The sequence below is a fragment of the Myotis daubentonii genome, chromosome 5, assembly GCF_963259705.1.
Source record: "Myotis daubentonii chromosome 5, mMyoDau2.1, whole genome shotgun sequence".
NCBI lineage: Eukaryota > Metazoa > Chordata > Mammalia > Chiroptera > Vespertilionidae > Myotis > Myotis daubentonii.
Genome location: NC_081844.1, coordinates 110,481,752 through 110,501,309, shown reverse-complemented (window position 1 = coordinate 110,501,309; position 19,558 = coordinate 110,481,752). Strand labels below are relative to the sequence as shown.

The window sequence follows — 19,558 nt, the reverse complement described above, 5'->3', positions numbered from 1 at the left end:
CAAACACCACGGTCGCTGTAGCTGAGCCCTGGGCGGGGCGGGGCCAGGCAGACAGCAGAGCCCCGGAGTGAGCTGGTGGGGTGGACAGCACCCCCCAGCGTGTTTACAACTGGGGGCCGGCTGGGGCAGACCGCCCCCCCAACCCGCACTGTGCGACCAGGCCAGCTCACTTCCCTCTCTGAGCCTCAGCTTCCTCATTTGCAAACGGAGCCGGAGACACCCGCCCAGCCTCTGACCCTTCGCACCCCAACCCTCCACTTTCCTGCCCCCCCTCCCCCACCGCTCAGCCCTCCCTGCCATCCGCGGAGGGCCGTGCCCTTTCTGGGAGCCTGGTTGGCATCAGGCGGCCTAGGGGCTGTGAGGCGGTGGGAGCCCTTGGCCTTGAGGGCAGGATCTGTGGGGAGCCCCCCCCCAACCCCGGCAAAGGCAGGGGGGCCTGGGGAATGAACCTGGCAGCCACGTGGATTCCGGCGCTTCTGTCAATATCGCCTTCCTGTTTTGGAGATGAAACCCCGGCTGAGCAAACAGCCCTCAAGGAGCCGCCCCGCCCTTCCCGCTGGAGCCACCTGGAGGCTGGTGGGGGGCAGAGCCCGAGGGCCCAGGGCAGCCCCTGCCCTCACCCAGCCCTGGACCACCCAGGCGGCCTGCCCTGCCCCGCCCCCACCGCCCGCAGAGGCCCACTGAGGCCACCCCCGGAAGCCCCGTGGAATCCTTCCGCTCCCCACGGGCGACTGTCCCAGCGGCCCTGCTGGCGACATCCTCTGCCCTCAGGTCACCTCCTGCAGGAAAGGGGCAGCTGCTCCCAGGCCCCGCGGCCAGCACGCGCCCATGCCCTGACCCCAGGCCTGCCTTGGCGCCTGGCGGTGCGCGCTCTGCGAGGGCCTGTGCACAGGACGCTTAGCAGTTCCCGGCTCCTGCTGACGAGAGGAGTGAGTCCTGCGTGACCTCCGGGTAACGGCCAAGAATGTCCCAGACACTGCCCAGCACCCGCCCGCCGCTCTGCGGCTGAGACCCCTGGGTTAGTCCCTGAAGGCGCGGATACGGGAGAGCGGGCAGCGCCACTGGCCTGGTCCCCTGGAGGCTGGCCTAGCCCAGTCTCTGTCCGTCCCCTCTGCCTCCCCACCCCTTCCCACCAGGGCCCTACCCTCCTCCAGACCCTCCCAGACCAAGCCTGGCTGTTGCAGGGCCGCTCAAGGGGCAGGAGAGAGAACAGAGGCCGAGGTGGCCACCTGCTCCCACCTCCCTGGCCACCAGGGCAGCCAGGGCGGCTCAGGGTTGACGCCCGTCCCTTCTGCTCACAAATCTGTGGTTCCCGTGGCCTCAGCCTGACCCTGAGCAGGTCCCGGGTGCAGGTTCCCGCTCCCCTCCCCAGCCGCACCTCCCACCACTCCTCTGCCCGGCCCCACACCCCGGCCCCACTGCACACCTCTCCCCTCCTCCTTCCCACCCCCCTCGCCTGCCCAACCTCCCAGCTTTTCCCAGAAGCCTCTGCTGAAGCCCCCCCTCACCCCCCCACCCCGCACCGGCCCCTGGCACACCAGCCCCTACCACCCTCTTCCTGTTGGGGGACATCTGGGTCCCTGACGAATCTTCCCTCGAGACCACGAGCTCTGCAGGGCCAGGGCCGCTCTGAGTCACCCCCTAAGCGCCCGCCCGTAGCCAAGCAGGGCCGGGTGTGGAGAAAGTGCCATCGGACGGGTGGGGGCATGGACAGACGGACAGACAGGCAGGTGGATGGATGGGTCCCATGGGGGTGGCTTACTCTCGGTGGGTGTGGTTGTCACTCCTGGGCACCCCTCACCAGGGCCTCTCCTAGGGGTGTCCATGCCATAGCCTCCTCCACCCATCAGCCTGTTACAGGGCGGGGCCTGAGGTCGGAGACAGACAGGCCCAGGATCCCCGTGAGCAGGGCCCCTCTGAACCGAGGCTGACCCGGCACCTCCCTCCGGCTGCGGCCCCTCCTGCCCCGGCCTGGGATCTGGTCCCATTGACTGGGCACAGCACAGCCACACCCACCTGCCCGCCCTGCCACCCTTGGCTGCAGCACAAGCTCGCCATTCTTGGCAGGACAAAGGCGGCGGCGGGCGGAGTGGCTCTGGTGTCTCTGCAGGATGTTCGTGATGGCGTCTGGTGGCCAGGCCTCTGCGCCGGGGGCTGCAAATCAAATTAGCCCGGCCCAGCCCCCAGGAAGAGGCGCAGCTGCTGGACTGTGGGGTCAAGGGCACGCCTTCTCCTCACCGACCCCCATGGCCAACCTGCATGCTCACCTGCTGTGGGCATCAGCCCTGCCACCCACCACAGTCCTGCCCTCAGCCCACCGCCAGGCCAGCTCAGAGCTTGGTGGGCAGCCCTCACCTTGAGACCCACCTGCCCCAGGGCTGGTGTGAGAGAGAGGCAGGGAGCACTCCTATATGTCTGCATATCCACATCCATCCACCCACCCATCTGTCCATCCATCCATCCATCCATCCATTCATCCATCCATCCATCCATCCATCCACCCACCCCCCCACCTGTCCATCCATCCATCCATTCATCCATCCACCCACCCACCCACCCACCCATCTGTCCATCCATCCATCCATCCATCCATCATCCATCTGTCCATCCATCCATACATCCATCATCTATCCATCCCCTTACTCATCTGTCCAACCAGTGTTTATTGAGCATCTACTTGTGCCCGGCCTCGATAAAGAGCAGGAGGGGGTGCTGCCCTCACCCTGAGCTCTGTTGGGGTGGGGGGGGCAGGCAGGGAATGGGCAGTTGCAAGCTCATGTGGTCAGTGCCAGGAAGCAGGGAGCACAGGGGTCGGGGAGGACTCCCTGAAAGAGGTAGCCCTTGGCTGGCCTTCTCGGGTGTCCCCTGAAGCCTTGCTCGGCCACTTGACCACTGACCACAGAGGCCCCGAGGTTCAGGGAAGAGGCCTGGCCACCAGCGCGCATAGGTGCCTCATGCTGCAGAGAGTGCCCGGCGAGCCAGCAGGGGTGGGCAGGGTGAGGCAGGGCAGGCGCCAGCCATGTCCCGAAGACAGAGTCAAGCACAAGCCGAGACCCACGGAGAGAAGGGAACTGGCCCAAGACCACACAGAGCGGCTGGGGGAGAGGGGTTCTGGGCCGAGCAGGCAGCAGGGCGGGGCCGGGGGCTCCACTCACAGCTGCTGGCTGGCTGTTCTTCTCACGGGGCAGTGCCCACCCAGCTGCAGGAGTGGGACCAGCTGCTGCCGTCTGCGTGCCCCTCCTCCTGCCACAGGGCTTCTGAGCCAACCCCTCTCCATCCCTTAGGTCTGGGCTGGGCCCTCAGGGGGCCACTGTGGCCGTGGCCGTGGCCGTGGCCGGGCTGTCACTGCCCGGAGGAAGCCCGCAGGCCCCTGGCCTCAAAGAGGCTCCAGGCCGCCAGTTCTTTGTGCCTCACAGCAACCTGGAGGGCAGGGTCAGATGGGGCGTCGTGAGGCCCCAGCACCCGGCCCTGCCCTCCTGCCACCACCTCCCTGGCGCTGCTGCGGGCTGGGCGGAGGCTGTCCCAGGACGCTGAGCTGGACGCGGCCTCGGATGACTTCCTGCGAGTTAATGGGTCACCCATTATGTCTCCTGGATCTTCCCAGGGAAGAGAGGGCGGGGGGGGGGGGCAGCCCAGGACCCTGGGGCCCACGGCGAAGGGGCTTCAGAACCCCAGCGGGCAGTGGGGCTGAGCTCAGATGGGGTGGCAGCCCCACGTCTGAGCCGGGCAGGGGAGCACAGCAGGGTCCCCCGGCCTCGCTGGTCATGTGGCCCCCTTTCCTCAGCCTCCTCTCCACCCACCTCCATGGGCAGGTCTCAGCCACCTGGCTGCCCAGAGCCGCTGGCCGGGGCCAGGGGAGGGGCCGTGCTGAGCGGAGGTCAGCTGCCCGGGGGGCACATGGACCCATGTCCTGGTCCAGGGCGCAGGCAGCCTGCGAAATGGACAGTGTGCTATCCTCAGGTTAGGGCTGGGGAAACTGAGGACTGTTCCAGGTTCCGAGTCTTAAAACTGGGGTTGGAGGGCAAGCAGTCCGCCCCAGAGGCCCGCAGCCCAGCCGGTCCCGAGGCCGCGCCCCACCCCACCCCTTCCCGAGGACCGTAATGCCCACGGGCCTTCCTGGCAACCTGATCAACACTCCCCGGCCCCCCATTTCCGGTCCGGAGCCCAGCAGCCCCCCACCCACCTCCACGCTACTTGGCCCTGGGGGTCCCTGGAGGGGAGCCTTGGATCTCAGAGGAGGGTAGGGCAGGGGGCGCCTCAGGCTGGGGCTGAGCCTGGGGAGGGCCACCCCCCTACAGTGTTCAGGCCTCAAGGAGTCACCACGAAATTCCATTCTCCTGACAGCAAAGAAATTGAAACACTCTCGCCAAAGCCCACGGCCCCACAAGAATGCTGGAGGCTTTGTCCTGCTGTTCCCAGACAGGCCCGGCCTCAGAGGCGCAGGGAAACCCGCTGGGCGCTATGCCATGCCTCTGCCAGCTGGGCCAGTCCCACCCCTCACCGGGCACAGCGGTCCTTCCCCAGCCTCAGCAAGCCGTCCACGCAATGGGCACATCGCTCCTGCTGTCCCGTGTGTCGGAGGGCTGGGAAGCATGAGCCACAGAAAGCGGGGTGCTCTGGGGTGCAGAGGACCCTCCCCTGGGCTGGGGGCGATGGAGGGGCTGGCTCCAGGACCTCGCTGGGCGGGGGACAGGGCGGCAGGCTGTCTGTCTGCTGTCCCTCCTGCCTCTGGCAGATGCTCAGACCTAGTGGGTACCCCTCATTGCGGATGCTGCTGACCTCAGCCCCAGAAAGGGGCGCAGCTCGTGGGAAGGTTTGGGGGCTCATGGGTGCGTGGGCAGAAGAGAATGAGGAGGGAGGGCAGGAGGCAGCAAGAAACGGCTGGACCAGGTCAGGTGCAGGGACACAGGCCAGGACCGGAGCTGAGGCAGGCCGCCGGGAGGGTAGGCAGACCAGGTGCACTGGGGACACGGACATGGGGTTTCTGGACCACCCAGGGGTCCAGGGGAGAGGAGGCAAGGGAGGAGGCTCTGTCTCAAGAGAGCCCAGACTTGGACTAGACTTGGGTGGGGGAGTGGGGGGGAGGGGGGGCTGGAGGGGCGAGGCCGTGCAGCACAGACACCCTCAGACAGGCTGGGCTGACCTGAGCTTTCAGCTGTTTGGGGGTGACCCGCGCAGGCACTGGGTCCTCCTCTCCTGCCCACCCCACCCCACCCCTCCAGCTGCCTGAGGCCCTGGCTGGGTTCCGGCTGACGAGGGAGGGTTTATGGCAGGAGGTGACACCGCGGGAGGCTTGTCACTTGGGCACAGCCAGCACCATCTGCTCGGGCATCTGCCTGCCGAGGTGCCTGCTAATCACCTGGGGACCAGACACACAGGCCTGGGAACCTCCGTCCCCCGCCCCACCCACAGCGGGGACAGGGCCGGCCGGGAGCAAATGGCGCAGCCGCCCCCCCCCGCCCCCACACGCACACCCCGCGCCGAGGCCGGCAGCAGAGCCGCTCAGCAAACCTGTGCGGAGCGCCCGCCCCGCTCCTGCCTGCTCTCCGGCGGGACATCCGGGGGGAGGGCTGTGCGACCCTAACGATGCCACCCGGACAGACAGAGGGACAGCGCGGGGAGCCGAGGGGCCAGCGGGCAGAGCGAGGCGGGGAGGGGAGGGGACCCAGGGGAGCCCCGGAGGTCCCGGAGCAGAAGCGGAGGGGAAGGAGGCGCAACCAAGCGGAGAGCCGCCCCGGCCGCGCTTCCGGACCCTGTTGCGGGCCGGGAGGGGGGATCCCCATCCCACGCCGGGGGGCCCTTGGCCATTTCCGGGCCGCTCACCCCTCACCCTCCACCCGATCTGCAGGCGCACATTCCTGCCGCCCCTGCTCGTGCGGGGGGCCGGCCGACCCGTGGGAAGGGCCGGGGGCTGCTGCCGCCGTGTGCCGGGGGGCGGGGCACAGCTGGGCCGCATCTGCCGGGGCCGGGAGGGACCAAATGGGCCGGAGGCTGCCTTTCATCCCGCGCGGGGAGGGGCGGGGCGCCTGGAGGGTCCCGGGCCAATCCCGGACGTTCTCGGCGCGGAGGCCGAGGGTGGAGGTGATGCGGTGCGGTCCCGGGACCGCGCGCCCCTGCCCACCTGCGGCTCAGGTGGCGGAGCTCCCCGACCCTGAACACGGCGGCCGGGACCGGCACTCGTCCACCGGGCGCCGCCCCAGGGCCTGGGCGCGCGCCGGCCCGCGGGGAGGAAGCCGGGCGCGGGGCGGGGAAGCGCCAAGCGAGGAAGTTCGGGCGTCCCCGCGGGACCTTCGAGCCCGAGGCCGCTCCCAGAATCCGGTCACCGGGCCGAGGCGCACCCCCCCTCGCGCCGGACCCGCCTGGGCGCCCCTTTAGGGCCGCCGGGACTGGGGGGCTGCCCGAGGAGAGCCGCCGGGAGGGGCGGGGCCGCCCGGGAGCGCGGAGGGCGGGGCCGCGGCGCCCGCTGCTCGGTTCCCAGACCCCCGCCGCGGCCCCACGTGGGCGCTGCAGGGTCCGGGGCCCATTCGCGCGAGGCCCCGCCCCGGGAGCCAGTGAGCGCGTGGCGAGGGCGTGGCCTCGCGGAAGGGCCGCCCCCGGGGCGGGGCCGGCCGGAGCCTTTAAGTGCGCGGGGCGCGGGCGGGGCGCCGCAGGACGCGCTGCGGGACCCGGCGCTCGGCGCGGAGAGCGGGCGGCGCGCACCGGGCGGCGTGCACCCCACGATGCTCAAGCGCTGCGGCCGCCGCCTGCTGCTGGCGCTGGCGGGGGCGCTGCTCGCCTGCCTGCTGGTGCTCACGGCCGACCCCCCGCCGCCCCCGCCGCCCGCTGAGCGCGGCCGGCGCGCGCTGCGCAGCTTGGCGGGCCCCGCGGGGGTGGCCCCGGCGCCGGGGCTGGAGGCGGCGGCGGCGCCCGGGGCGCTGACCCGCGAGGTGCGCAGCCTGTCCGAGTACTTCAGCCGGCTGACCCGCGCGCGCAGGGACGCGGGCTCCCCGCCCGGGGGCGCCGCCCGGCCCGCCGACGCCCACCCGCGGCCGCAGGCGGAGCCGCTCGCGCCCCACGACGTCTTCATCGCCGTGAAGACCACCAAGAAGTTCCACCGCGCGCGCCTCGACCTGCTGCTGGAGACCTGGATCTCGCGCCACAAGGAGATGGTGAGCCCCGCGCCTGGGCGGCGGACGGGGGGGGGGCAGCCTTGTCCAGCGGGTGGCAGGGTCCGATGGGCGCAGGCTCCGTCTCTGTCCAGCCCCTTCCCGCCGTCCGCCTGGTGGGACCGCTCTCCCCGGACCGAGGTGGGCGGCGGGGGGGGGGTTCCGCCCGCGGCCAGGCTCCAGGGCTCAGGACGCCACGCACTGACCTACCCCAACCGCTAGTGCTCGGGCTGGTTCCCTGGGATGCTGCTGGCCCCCAAACATTGGGGTGCATTCCTAGGGCGTGACTGCCCCCAGCTTCTGCCGGGGGCATCCACCGTGGGCCCCACTTCCCTGGGAGAAGGACTTTCCTTAGAGGTGGAACGGGGGGGGGGGCGCGGGGGACCTCCTGGGCACAGGGCAGGTCTCCCCCAACGGGCGGTGCTAGGGGGTGGAGACAAGTCATTCCCGAGGGTGACCGGACTGGGTGGCGTGGGGCCCTGGCCAGCACCTCCCTGAAGAAAGAGCCCTGGGTTGGGGGTGCTGAGACCCCCTCGGCTGGGCCAGGGTTGAATGCTCCACCCTCGCTCAGCTGCCTGCATAGGCGGGGGCAACCCCACTGTGGAAACCTCCCTCCGGGCGGCAGAAGGCGGTTGGGTGGGGGCAGCGGGCAGGGGACTGGCGGCTGGGAGGGCCAGGACTGACTGGGCATTTGGGGTGAGGGTGAGGGTGAGGGGTCCCTGGCTGGGGTGGGGCTCAGAGAAGACCCCTCATCTTCGTCCCCGCTTCGGCCCTCCAGGCCCAAAGCTCTCTGACCCTGGAGCCCAGCTTTGGGTCAGGGCTCTGCTGAGGTCATGACAAGGGCAAGGGGCCAGGGTCTTGTCTGGTCCCGGCCTTGGGGTGGGGGGGCCGGGAAGCCCCTGGCCAGCTCCTGGGAACAGCGTGTCTTCCCAGAGGCTCCGGCCGGCGGGAGGGGGCCGCGCGGCGCGGTTTTGTTTGGCGGCTGGGCCGTTAGGATTCCCAGCGCGGGCGGCTCTCACGCCGGCCGCTTGGGCAAGGTAACAAAGCCCCTTTCTCAGCGAGAAAGGCCTCGGCCTCTTGTGTGCGGCTCTGCCTCCATGGGAACCGCCGGCGCTGGCCACTCAGGTTGCCTGGCGATGAGGGTCCCGGCCCCCCCATGGCTCTGACTGACAGTCCTGGCCCGCTGCGTCCCGCGCCGCCCCTCCCCGCGCCGCCTCCTGCTGTGTGACCTCTGGCCCCGCTCAGCCTCTCTGGGCTGCCACCAGCCCTCGCGCCTCCGGCGTGGACCTTGGGGGCTCTGCACCCGGAGGGTCTCAGGTGCCAGTCCCAGCAGAGCCGAGGGATCTGGGGCCAGAGCCTCTCTGAAATGGGAAGCCTTCCTTCCAGGGCTTTGTTAGAGAGGCACTCAGAGGCGGGGAGTAGGGGGGGCGCACTCCCACCCAGATGTGGGGCTGCTCTTCCATCCTGCAGCTGACCCCACCCAGGAAGGGCCCGACCTGCCCCCTGGCATCAGTTCCTGTGAGCAGAGGGTCCGCCTCTCCCGCCCCGGCTGGGTGATTCAGACCCTGGCTGAGGGGGAGAAGTCAGGGCTGCGTGGGGGAAACCCAGAGAGGCTGTATGAGTCTGAGAGTGGGCAGCTGACCCACGTGACGGGCAGGGGGACTTCCTGGAGGAGGTGCCCTTTGAGCTAGATGGAGCGGAAATGCCCAGAAAGAGCCGTCCAGGCACCACAAGCACAAGCAAGGGCGGGCGTGTTTGAGAAACGCCTAGCTATGGCAGTGACCGGGGTCCAGGCAGCAGGGGCCACGCTGTGCTGGGCCTTGATGTCCAGGGTGAGGGGCTGGGCCTTTGGCCCACACGGTCCTCGCTCACTCCTCCCGGGAGTGGGCCGGCGGCGGTGGCAGCGGCCACAATGGTGGGGGAGAGCCTGGCATCCTGTGTTTCTTTGAATCGCAGCTCCAGGAACAATGCCGCTTCCTGTGGGCCCCCCCTCGCCAGCCCTGCCGCCTGCTCTTCCTCCGCCTGCCCGTCGGCGGCGGGGAAGTGGGGAGGGGGCCCAGGGTGTCTCGCCAGGTCCCTGGAAAGCAAGGCCGGCTGGACTGGCACCTCCTCTGCCCCAGGGTGTGCCGCAGGCCGGGGCCCCCCTCTCTGGCCTCCATTTCCCGCCTGCACCGCGGGGAGAAATGGTGCCCACTTCCGAGGGCGCCTTGCTCCGGGCACATGAGCTCTGGCTCTGCCCGTTGTGTTGAGCGGGAAACTGCCTCTGAGCAGTGGGGGAGGCCCGTGCCCGTCCCTCTGCCGGCTGCTCTGATGTGGGGAGACGGGAGGCCCATACCCCCCCAGCCCCACCCTCCAAGTGCTCTCCGAGCGGCGGGCTGGCTCTCCCCACAAAGGTGACTTTAATCTCCGTAGCCTTGGGCTGGGTTTTTAGGGCACCAGCGAGCGCGGGAGAACAGGCCTCGCTTGATCTCATTAAGAAAGCATTTTCCTTTTCATCCAGCGGCAGGGGCGTCTGCACGGGCCGGCCCCAGCCTCCCACGGCATTCCTGGGACGAGGTGCCGGGGAGCGGGCGGGGGGCTGGTGCGTGTCTGTGCGTGCGGGCCGCCCCGGGGTGTCTGCCGGGCTCTGGGAGGGCTGTGTGTGTGTGGAGAGGCTGTGGATGGAGCCAGCCAGCAAACCCCTTGGCGCTGAGCCTGTGTCCCAAGCTGGTGACCACGGGGGTCGGGTTGGGGGGGAGGAGCCGGGCCGCCCAGGTGCAGGTGGGCTCCGGTCCCTGGGTGTGCGCTGTGGGCCAAGCCTGCACATGCTCCATCCTCCCCAGGACCCCTTGGCACACAGAAGGCAGCCGGGGCCTGGCGGGCATGGAGGTGGGGGGTCCCCTGCTGCCTGTGCTCCGAGCAGCGCCCCCGGGCCCCAGGCTGAGCACTCAGCCAGGCTGGGTGCACCGGCGGCACGCGCTGGGCGGGCGGGCAGGGAGGGAACATTCCTCCGTGTGCCGACCAGCCCAGGCGGGCGCCGGCAGCTCCTGGCCCCGCCCCGTCGCCCCCACCCCCTCTGAGGCTCCATCCTGGCAGGGGCGGCCCTGCTGGCAGGTGAGCCCTTGATGTGGCTCGGGCCAGGCCTGTCTCCAGCCTGGATTCCTGCCCCTGCAGCAGGAGCGGGTGAGGGGTGGTGGGGGCGCAGACCCGCAGGCTGGGGCGCGTGTGGCTTGCCACCTCCTCCCTGGTAACCGTCTGTGTCTCCAGAGGTGACCTGCCCGCGAGTCACACGGCCAGGGATGTGTGCCCGCCCCTCCCCCGGGCTTGAAGGCCCAGCCTGAGGACTGCACCCCTGCCCGCCGGACCTCGCGCCCAGCCCGGCCGGTTAACCAGGCCAGCTGTATGGTAATGGGCAGTGCGGCCACTCTCGCTTAACGCGGCTGAGTTAAGGCCGCCCGCGCCCGCGGCTGGGACAGAGCTGGCGGACAATGCGGGTGACTCATCCTCCCGCCGGACCCTTTGTCCGTAGGACTTGGCAGCTGCCTGGCGGAGGCCTTTGTCCTCGACTGATGGAGACTTGGCTTCCCAAAGCCCAGCTCCTCCGTGGTCCCTCCCCCCAGCCCCCCCCACCCTCCCCCAGGCCGGGCGCTGTGTCAATAAGGGTGTGTGCCCGCCAGGTGCGCCGGAGCCGGTTACCTGGCGGCTGGGCGGGGCGCCCCACCCGGCTCGTGCCTGCACAGCTGCCGGGTGACCTTGGGCCCAGCTGTCGACTTGGGGGTGGGGGTGGGGTCTGCATAAACCCCAGCCCCCCTTCCAGGCAGGCAGTGCACGTGGGGAAACCGAGGCCTGGAGAAGGGCGGGGAGTGGGCGTGGCGGCCGTGGTCACGGAGACCCCGCGTGCCCAGCCCTGCCCCTGCCGGGTCGGGGGCACAGGGCGGGGAGTGGGCGTGGCGGCCGTGGTCACGGAGACCCCGCGTGCCCAGCCCTGCCCCTGCCGGGTCGGGGGCACAGGGCGCCTGTTCAAGGCCCGCTTCTCCTTCCAGACGTTCATTTTCACCGACGGGGAGGACGAGGCCCTGGCCCAGCGAGCGGGTGAGCCTGAACCTGGGGGCGAGGGGGTGCCACTCCCAGAGGGAATTGTCCCCCATCCTTCTCCCCTCCGAGAGGTCGCGGAGGCCCGGAGCAGTTTACTCAACTGGTTTGCTCAGTGCCCCGCCCCTCCACTCGCCCCCCCAATTCTCATGCAAATGAGGTCCTTTCAGCTCCCCGGCCCCTTTGAGCAACAGGTGGCCGGTGCTGGGAAAAAGCCGCCTGAATGGGCAGGGGCGGGGCTGCCGGGGACAGGGCAGGGCTGGGGGAGGGGGAGGGCGGTCGCCGGACCTGGGTCCCGCACAGGGAGGGGCTGAGCGGGGAACCCACGCCGGGCGCAGCTTGTAGGAGCCCGAGGCACCCCGGGACAGCCAGCCGCCCGCCCACCCTGCTCTGCTCCCGGGTGGTGCGACTGCGGGCTGGGCTGTCCGGGGAGCCTGTTCGCCCTGCACTGCAGCCCTCCCCTTGTCCACAGGCAACGTGATCAATACCAACTGCTCGGCCGCCCACAGCCGCCAGGCCCTGTCCTGCAAGATGGCAGTGGAGTATGACCACTTCATCGCCTCCGGGAGGAAGTGAGTGTGGGCCTCCTGCGGGGCCCCGGGCATCCCCCCCCCCCAGGCCTCACCCCTGGCAGCTCCCACCCCTGCACAGCCCGGACCCCTCAGCTCCCTGAGGGCCTGCCTCGCCCGCCCGCAGGTGGTTCTGCCACGTGGACGACGACAACTACGTGAACGTGTGGGCCCTGCTGCGCCTGCTGGCCAGCTACCCGCACACCCAGGACGTGTACATCGGCAAGCCCAGCCTGGACCGGCCCATCCAGGCCACCGAGAGGGTCAGCGAGAACAAGATGGTGAGCGGCCAGTCCGGACTCGCCTGGGCTGGAGATGGGGAGGCGGGAGGCTGTGGGTCCCTGCAGTCCGGGTAGGGTCTCACCACCCCCCTCCCCACACCCTGCAGCGCCCTGTCCACTTCTGGTTTGCCACGGGCGGCGCTGGCTTCTGCATCAGCCGAGGGCTGGCCCTGAAGATGAGCCCGTGGGCCAGGTGAGTGCCTGGGGCACAGGCCAGGCTGCCCAGGTCCTGACCGCCCCCCATGCGGGCCTGGTTTGGGTCATCGTCCCAGCAGCAGGTGTCCCCAACCCCACGTGCACAGGCAGGTTGAATGGAGGTTCCCCGCCTTCCCACCTCCTGCCAGCAGACACCAGGGTGCTAGCACCCAGGGCAGGGGCCGTGGGCAAGACCCCTTGTGGCAGCAGCAGCTCCGGCCCGAGCAGGTGGGGGTGGGGCTCGGGGAGGGAGAGAGGCTGGCAGGCAGCCCCGGGACTTGTCCACCTCCTCCCCGAGCCCCGCCTCTTCGCTCCGCTCCCTGCAGCCTCTGCCTGGGGGTCCTCCCTCCCCTGGGCAGCAGCCCCCCCAGCTCACGTGGCAGCCTTCCTCCCACAGCGGGGGCCACTTCGTGAGCACGGCCGAGCGCATCCGGCTGCCGGACGACTGCACGGTGGGCTACATCGTGGAGGCGCTGCTGGGCGTGCGGCTCATCCGCAGCGGCCTCTTCCACTCGCACCTGGAGAACCTGCAGCAGGTGCCCGCCGCGGAGCTGCACGAGCAGGTGCGCTGTCCGCAGAGGAGGGGCCGCGTCCCGGGGTGGGGGGCCAGGAAGGGCCCCTGCTGGCCGCCCCCCAGGCCCCAGGTCCCCCAGCCCCTGTCCACTCTCCCCGAGGTTTGTCTTCAGCCCAACACCCGGCTCCGTGCCCTTCGGGCCTTGTCCTGCACGCGGGGTCTCCTCTCACTCACAGCACCTTGGCCCTCGTTCCTGGGTGCGCAGTGGGGGGTATCGCCTTCCTTCTCGGCTAGCGGCAGGCAGGCTGTCTGCTCGTTGGAGCCACGTGGCCAGCCTGGGGCCAGGGCGGGGTGTCCGTCCCCACCCGCCCGACTCCGCCCTCTCCCCACCAGGTGACCCTGAGCTACGGCACCTTCGAGAACAAGCGGAACTCGGTCCACGTCAAGGGGCCCTTCTCCGTGGAGGCCGACCCTTCCCGGTGAGGGGACGGAGGCCGGGTGGGGAGACGGAGGCCGGGTGGGCGAGGCCGACCTGGAGGAGGTGGGCTGGACCGCCAGGTGCCCCCAGCCCCCCACTAGGGCAGAGGGGGCCCCCACCCCACGCGGACCAGCCCCCCACTCTGTCCCCGCAGGTTCCGCTCCATCCACTGCCGCCTGTACCCCGACACTCCCTGGTGTCCCCACACCGCCGTCTTCTAGCCGCCGCGGCTGAGACCCCGTCCCCGGGCGCCCCTGGTATCCAAAGGGCCTGGGGACCCCTGTTGGGCCGCCCTGGCCTTGGCATTGGAGGCTGCCAGGGCTGTTGTGCCTCCGTGAGTGTACGTGCGCCCCCCTGGGTCGCAGGCTGCTGGCAGCTCTGCTCTGCTCGGCCGGGGAGCGGGCACCGGGGCTCCGAGCCCAGGCCGGAGGGAGTGGTCCGGCAGCGGCCACTGTGCGGGCGGTTCTGTGTGGCCGGGGGGGGGGGGGTTCTTTGGGCAGAAGGGGGTCAGGGCTGCCCCGCCCGGCTGGCCCTGTGCCCGGGCACCTGTCTCGGAGCCCCCAGGACACCTGAGCCCTGGAAGGAAGCTGGGTTTTAGGGGTCAGTGGCCTGGTCCCCTCCTCCTCCCACTGAGCTCTGGCCCTGCCAGCAGCCCTGTGAAGCCCCGTGGCCGTGTGGCTGGGGGGACAGTGCCCCCCGTCCCAAGCCTCGGGGTCGGGGCCGCCGGGCGCCTCAGAGTCTTGCCTTTGTCTCCCCAGGTGGGGAGGCAGAGCTGAGCGTGTCTCCTCTCCCAAGCAGAGAGCGAGTCGCCCACAGTGGGCGTGTCTGTACATACCGTGACAGTATTTTTACTGTGCTGGGGTTTCGAAGGGGGGTGGGCTGTAAAAAGTGGGGTGTCCTTGTCTTGTTCTCGGGGAGCGGGGGAGGGTGTTACTTTATCGTTTCTGTGGATCAGAAAAAGCAGAAGCCAGGCCTGGGGTCATCTCTGTGGTCGAAGCTGGAAGCCTGAGTTGTCTGTCCGGCCTCCTGACCTCCGATCGGCCCCCAGGGCGCACCTGGCCGGTGCGCGCCGTCTCCTGTTTTTCTTTCTGCAAAGACATAGCTAGGAAGGGGAACAATAAGGGAACGTTCTCAGGGAATCGCTGTGTGGTTGCTATGGTGACGTCCTTGCTGTGAATAAAGGTGCTGGGGCAGCGCTCTGGGGTCCTGTCTGTCTGCGTCCTGTCTGCGGCGGCTCCAGGCCCCACTCGCCCTTCGCGCTGGCAGCGGGGAGGCCGGAAGGCGAGGAGAGAAGGGACCCACTGGGGCCTGGCCGGGACCTCCCGACCTGCCTTCGCAGCCATCACAGACCCACAGCGGCCACCGCCTGGCCTCATGCTGCGGAGGGGGAGACAGGCTGGGAGCGGGTGACGCCCAGGGCCAGGCAGCTGGGTGGTGAAGGGCCCCAGACCATGGCCTCCCGGTGCTGGTCCCTGAGCGGGCTGCATCCCAGCGCACCCCGACGGTCCCGGCTGGAGGGGCTGCTGTGGCGTAGGCTGGGGCATCCCCTGTGTCCCCGTCCCCCCCCCCCCCCCCAGCAGCCTGGGCAGCCCTCACTTCCTCTTCCTCCCCGACCTCCCTGGGGCTCCAGGTTCCTGCCTCCACTCTGCTCCGAGCTCAGCCTGAGCAACAAACACATCAGAAAGGAACTAGGGCCCACCCCCTCCCGGAACCACTGGAGGCAGAATGCCAGCCCCGCCCCCACCAGCCACAGGCTCAGCCTCCGCTCCTCTGAGCTGGGGGGGGGGGGGGGGGCTCACAGCCCTGGCTGGTGGCTGCCTTGGCCTGCGGGCGCCTGGCAGGGGCCTGACCCCACCTTGCCATGGACAGGCCTGAGTCCGCATGGCGTGGCTTCCAGACGGCCAGTGGGAGGGAAGGCGTGCCCTTCGCCGTCACACGGTGTGACCCCTGTGGCTGCTGGGCACCCTGTGGGCGCTCGGTGGGGGAGCAGCCACATCTCGTGGGATGTAAGGGGAAGTGACACAGCAGCTGCTGAGCGCGGGCTGAGGCCGCGGCCTCCTTCCTGCCCGGGTGAGTCAGACCTGGGCGCCTCTGGCAGCTGGCACCATCGCCACAGAGCTGGCAGGGCCTGGGCACAGGTGTGGCAGATGCGGTCCTCATCAGAGTCGAGGTCCCTCCCAGCTGTCCCCGTGGGGCTCTGGGCCTGGGGGGCGCACAGGGGAGCAGCCTGCAGCCCCGGCCCTCTGCCCTGCAGAGTGCGGAGCTGAGGGGAGAAGGGAACGTCTCCATCCGCAGGAGGGGCCTCCCCAGCAGGTGCCAGGGGGACAAGAGGGGCTCTCGGCATACCCCACCCTCTGGGGGCACCATCGTCCCCAACCCACACACCCTGGGCCCAAGGTCCGTGTCCCCCGGCCCGGCCTGGTCTCTCCCAGGCTGCCGGCCAGTCCCGGCCTTCCAGGATAAAAATGCACCCTCTGTGCTGGGGCTGGTCGCCTGGGCAGCAGGACCAGGGCTGGGCAGGCCGAGGGGTGCAGGGCGGGCCCCCTCTGCTCAGTTGAAGCTTCCCCCCCACAGGCCCTGGGGCCGGCTTCCCCAAGGGGGTCCGAGCTGGAGTGGAAAGGCACTGCCCAGCCTCAATGCTGAGGAGGGGCTCCAGCCCCAGCACGGCCGGGCACAAGTGGGGGCCCCCTCAGCTCAGCACCCCTGCAAAGCTGGGAGATGGGCAACACGGCGCCAGCCAGCAGCCAGCAAGGCCTCCCGCAGACCTGAGGCCGGACCCTGCTGGGCTGCACCAGGCCTGCCCTCTCGGGACTGGGGAGCAGAGGGGATGTGGGTGGCCAGGGCGGCCTCAGCCCTCCGTCTGCCAGGCCGGCTGGCCCCCTGCTGCTGCCCGGGCTGTCTGCCCGCCCCAGGCTGGCGGATGTCCTTGGGGCCGGAGCACATGGGTGCGTGGTAGGAGGTACCAGGCCCTGGGGGTGCCCAGATTATGCGGTCACACAGAGCTCCCTGTGCGCCCAGCCCGGCCTCCAGGACCCTCATGGACATCCCACTGTGGGCCTTTGGCGCCACCTGGTGGCCAGAGGTGGCTTCTCCGCCTTTCCCAGGACCCGGCCCTGTTCTAGGGGCGCGGACCCGGGGCAGGGAGGACAGACCCTCCCAGCCTGCAGCCCCGCGATTGCTCTGAAAAGCTCACGTCCTCCTAGCCTTTCGCCCAGTATTTGGCTCGTGCGTGTGGGTCATGCCCAGAGGCAGCGGTCATTCCAGCCACGGCCCTGGCCCTGCCCCTGGCTCAGGCCGGGCTGGCTGCCCCATCTCCACAGCCCATCCCAGCCGATCCCTGCTCCTGCTCTGCGTGGCGCCCACGGCCGAACCCCCACTGGCAGCTTCCTGGACGTGCAGCGCGAGGGCCGCCCCAGCCCATCGGGGTCCCTGACAGTCTGCCCCCAAGCCCAGCCCTGGTCTCCGAGGACGCTGCCCAGACCTTGCCCACGACCAAAGGCCCAGCCGCCCCTCCTCTCTGTCCAGCTGCCTCCCTTCGATTTCCTGACCCCACTGGCTCCCTGACCCCTCACCGTTTGAGTCCTCCTCTGCCTGAAACCCCAGGTCTGGTCATGCCCTCGAACTCACCTTCCCTCCCCTGGCCTCTCCCTTCCACATCCTCTGGGCCAAGCCTCTGGCCTGAACTGTTTCTCCCAGACCTCCACCTGCTCAGCACCCACACCTGGGCAGCTGGAGGCAGAGGCTCACCCTAACCCTAACCCTAACCCCTAACCCCTAACCTGGGCAGCTCCAGGCAGAGGCTCACCCTAACCCCTTACCCCTAAGCCCTAACCCTAACCTTAACCACCTAACACTAACCCTAATACTCACCCCCTAACACTAACCCCTGAACCCTAACCCCCTAACCTTAACCCTAACACTAACCCTAACCCCTAACCTGGGCAGCTTCAGGCAAAGGCTCCCCCTAACCCTCCGCCTAACTCCTTAAACCTAAACTTAACCCTAACCCTAATACTAACCCTTAACACTAACCCCATTACCCTAACCCTAACATCCTAACACTAACCCCCTAACACTAACAATAATCCCCTAACCCTAATCCTAACACCATAACCCTAACTGATAGGGTTAAGGTTAGGGTTAGGATAGGGTGAGGGTTAGGGTTAGGGTTAAGGATAATGTTAGGGTTAAGTTAGGGCTAGGGTTATGGGTAGGGTTAGGGTTGGTACTAGAGCTAGGGTTAGAGTTAGGGATAAGGATAGGGTTAGGGTTATGGATTAGGGTGTGGTTAGGGTACTGGTTAGGTTAAGGATAGGGTTATGTTTAGGGTTAAGGTTAAGGATAGGGTTAGATAGTGTTAGCATAGGGTTAAGGATAGTATCAGGGTTAGGGTTAGGATTAAGCATATGGGTAGGGTTAGGGTTAAGTATAGGGTTAAGATTAGCATTAGGGCTAAGGTTAGGGTTAGGGTTAGGGTTAGGGTTTGCATTAAACTTAGGGTTAGGTTTAGGGTTAGCATTTAGCATAGGGATAAGGTTAGGGTTAGTATTAAGCATAGGGATAAGGTTAGGGTTAGGGTTAGGGTTAGTATTAACACTAGAAAGACTGAAACGTAGTATATACCTATATTGCCCAAAAGCAGTCAAAATGACTGCATTGTGAAAGAATATCGGAGCACTCTTCACTTATGTTCCTTAGCTTTTCCAATAACTCACTTCTATTTGACATTTCTTTCATGAATTTAGGGCGCAAAAGAAATAAACAACTTATTAGAACAAGTATCACTGCATAAAGATTCAAATAACAAGTACTAGTTTAGCTTATTGAGCAACTGCAACTTATCAAGTATCAACAATTTATCATGTACTTGTATGTTATGTGACGGTAATCGAAAAAAAAATGAAAACTGTTATTTCAATACAGAGCCGAACTGGTCATATAAGAAATTTAATCAATTCAATAATAAGAGTCATTTGATTATTTAAAATTTCCCCAAGCAGTCAAAATGACTGCTTTTGGGCAATATAGGTATAACACACATATATATACCGGAAATGAAGGACGGGGGAGGTAACTACAATTATTAATAAACGCATTTATATGTTGTACAAAAAGTCACAAAATTCTAAGACATTGTGTCCTTATATACATAATTGTTTTTCTAATTGAAATTAAAAAGCAGTCAAAATGACTTCCTTGGGCAAGCTAGTGTTAAGCATAGGGATAGGGTTAGGATTAGGGTTAGGGTTAGGGCTAGGGTTAGGATTAGGGTTAAGGTTAGGTTTAGGGTTAGCATTAAGCATAGGGATAGGGTTAGGGTTAGGGATAGGGTTAGGGTTAGGGTTTGCATTAAGCATAGGGATAGGATTAGGGTTAGGGTTAGCATTAAGCATAGGGATAGGGTTAGGGTTAGGGTTGGCATTAAGCATAGGGATAGGGTTAGGGTTAGGGTTGGCATTAAGCATAGGGATAGGGTTAGGGTTAGGGTTGGCATTAAGCATAGGGATAGGGTTAGGGTTAGGGTTGGCATTAAGCATAGGGATAGGGTTAGGGTTAGGGTTGGCATTAAGCATAGGGATAGGGTTAGGGTTAGGGTTGGCATTAAGCATAGGGATAGGGTTAGGGTTAGGGTTGGCATTAAGCATAGGGATAGGGTTTGATTAGGGTTAGGGTTAGGGTTAGGGATAGGGACACTCAGGAATATCCCACAACAGCTTTCACTATTTTGCTCTATGAACCTCCAGCTCCCTCAGGTGTATGTGGGTCCCTGTGAGCGGAGTCTCAGAGAACCAGAATGTTGCTTCACACCTGGGCGGGGCAGCGTTTTGTCCTTGAGGTGAGCTCTGTGAGGTCTGCAGGCTGGCACTCTGGTCAGGGCACTGTCCTGGGAAGCACTGGGTTTCCGACCTTGGTGCCCAGAAGGAGCAGGAGCTGGCGCGGCTCAGGAAAGCTCCTCTCGGGGACCCGTTACCCCCCTCCCTTCTCTCTCCTCTCGGCTGGTGCTACGGGACCTCCGCACAGCACCTGTCTCCCTGGCCCCTCTGCTGCATGTTGGTTGCAAAGGAGGCTTTTCTAAGGTCTTCGGACACCCAGCCCTGCCCCCAACTGTGTTGCAGCTCCGCTGACGAGGCCCAGCCCCCAGGCCCGTGGTCTGCCGCCCCCCATCAGGGTCCCCGCACGCGCCTTCCCCCCCACCCAGACTCCCGTGGGCGTCAAAATCTCAGGGAGAGGCCTGTTTTTTAAAATCTGTTTATTTTAAAACTGAAACCCCAGCTGAATAGAAACCAGAGATTACGGAGACGAGA

At 66.8% G+C, this 19,558-nt stretch overlaps 1 protein-coding gene across 2 annotated transcripts; it reads left to right on the top strand.

The window, feature by feature from the left end:
• The first annotated feature begins 6,639 nt into the window (after nucleotides 1-6,639).
• Nucleotides 6,640-14,449, top strand: LFNG (LFNG O-fucosylpeptide 3-beta-N-acetylglucosaminyltransferase). 2 transcript variants are annotated; one of them, XM_059699412.1, is made up of 8 exons: nucleotides 6,640-7,148; nucleotides 11,168-11,216; nucleotides 11,689-11,788; nucleotides 11,913-12,066; nucleotides 12,174-12,259; nucleotides 12,659-12,824; nucleotides 13,169-13,254; nucleotides 13,408-14,449. In XM_059699412.1, the coding sequence occupies exons 1-8, from the start codon at nucleotides 6,720-6,722 to the stop codon at nucleotides 13,472-13,474; spliced, it is 1,137 nt and encodes a 378-aa protein (XP_059555395.1). In that variant the 5' UTR covers nucleotides 6,640-6,719; the 3' UTR covers nucleotides 13,475-14,449. The 2 variants fall into 2 exon arrangements, with proteins under 2 accessions (XP_059555395.1, XP_059555396.1); XM_059699413.1 differs by lacking the exon at nucleotides 6,640-7,148 and adding an exon at nucleotides 10,972-10,987 and having other exon boundaries at nucleotides 11,067-11,216.
• The last annotated feature ends 5,109 nt before the right edge of the window (nucleotides 14,450-19,558 follow it).

What these genes read in the sequence shown, in the direction of transcription:
- LFNG (XM_059699412.1), top strand. Translation starts at nt 6,720, where the DNA reads ATGCTCAAGCGCTGCGGCCGCCGCCTGCTGCTGGCGCTGGCGGGGGCG. An exon ending in GGCCCTGGCCCAGCGAGCGG is followed by an intron (nt 11,217 to 11,688) that starts GTGAGCCTGAAC and finishes CCTTGTCCACAG; the next exon opens with GCAACGTGATCAATACCAAC. An exon ending in GTGGAGGCCGACCCTTCCCG is followed by an intron (nt 13,255 to 13,407) that starts GTGAGGGGACGG and finishes CTGTCCCCGCAG; the next exon opens with GTTCCGCTCCATCCACTGCC.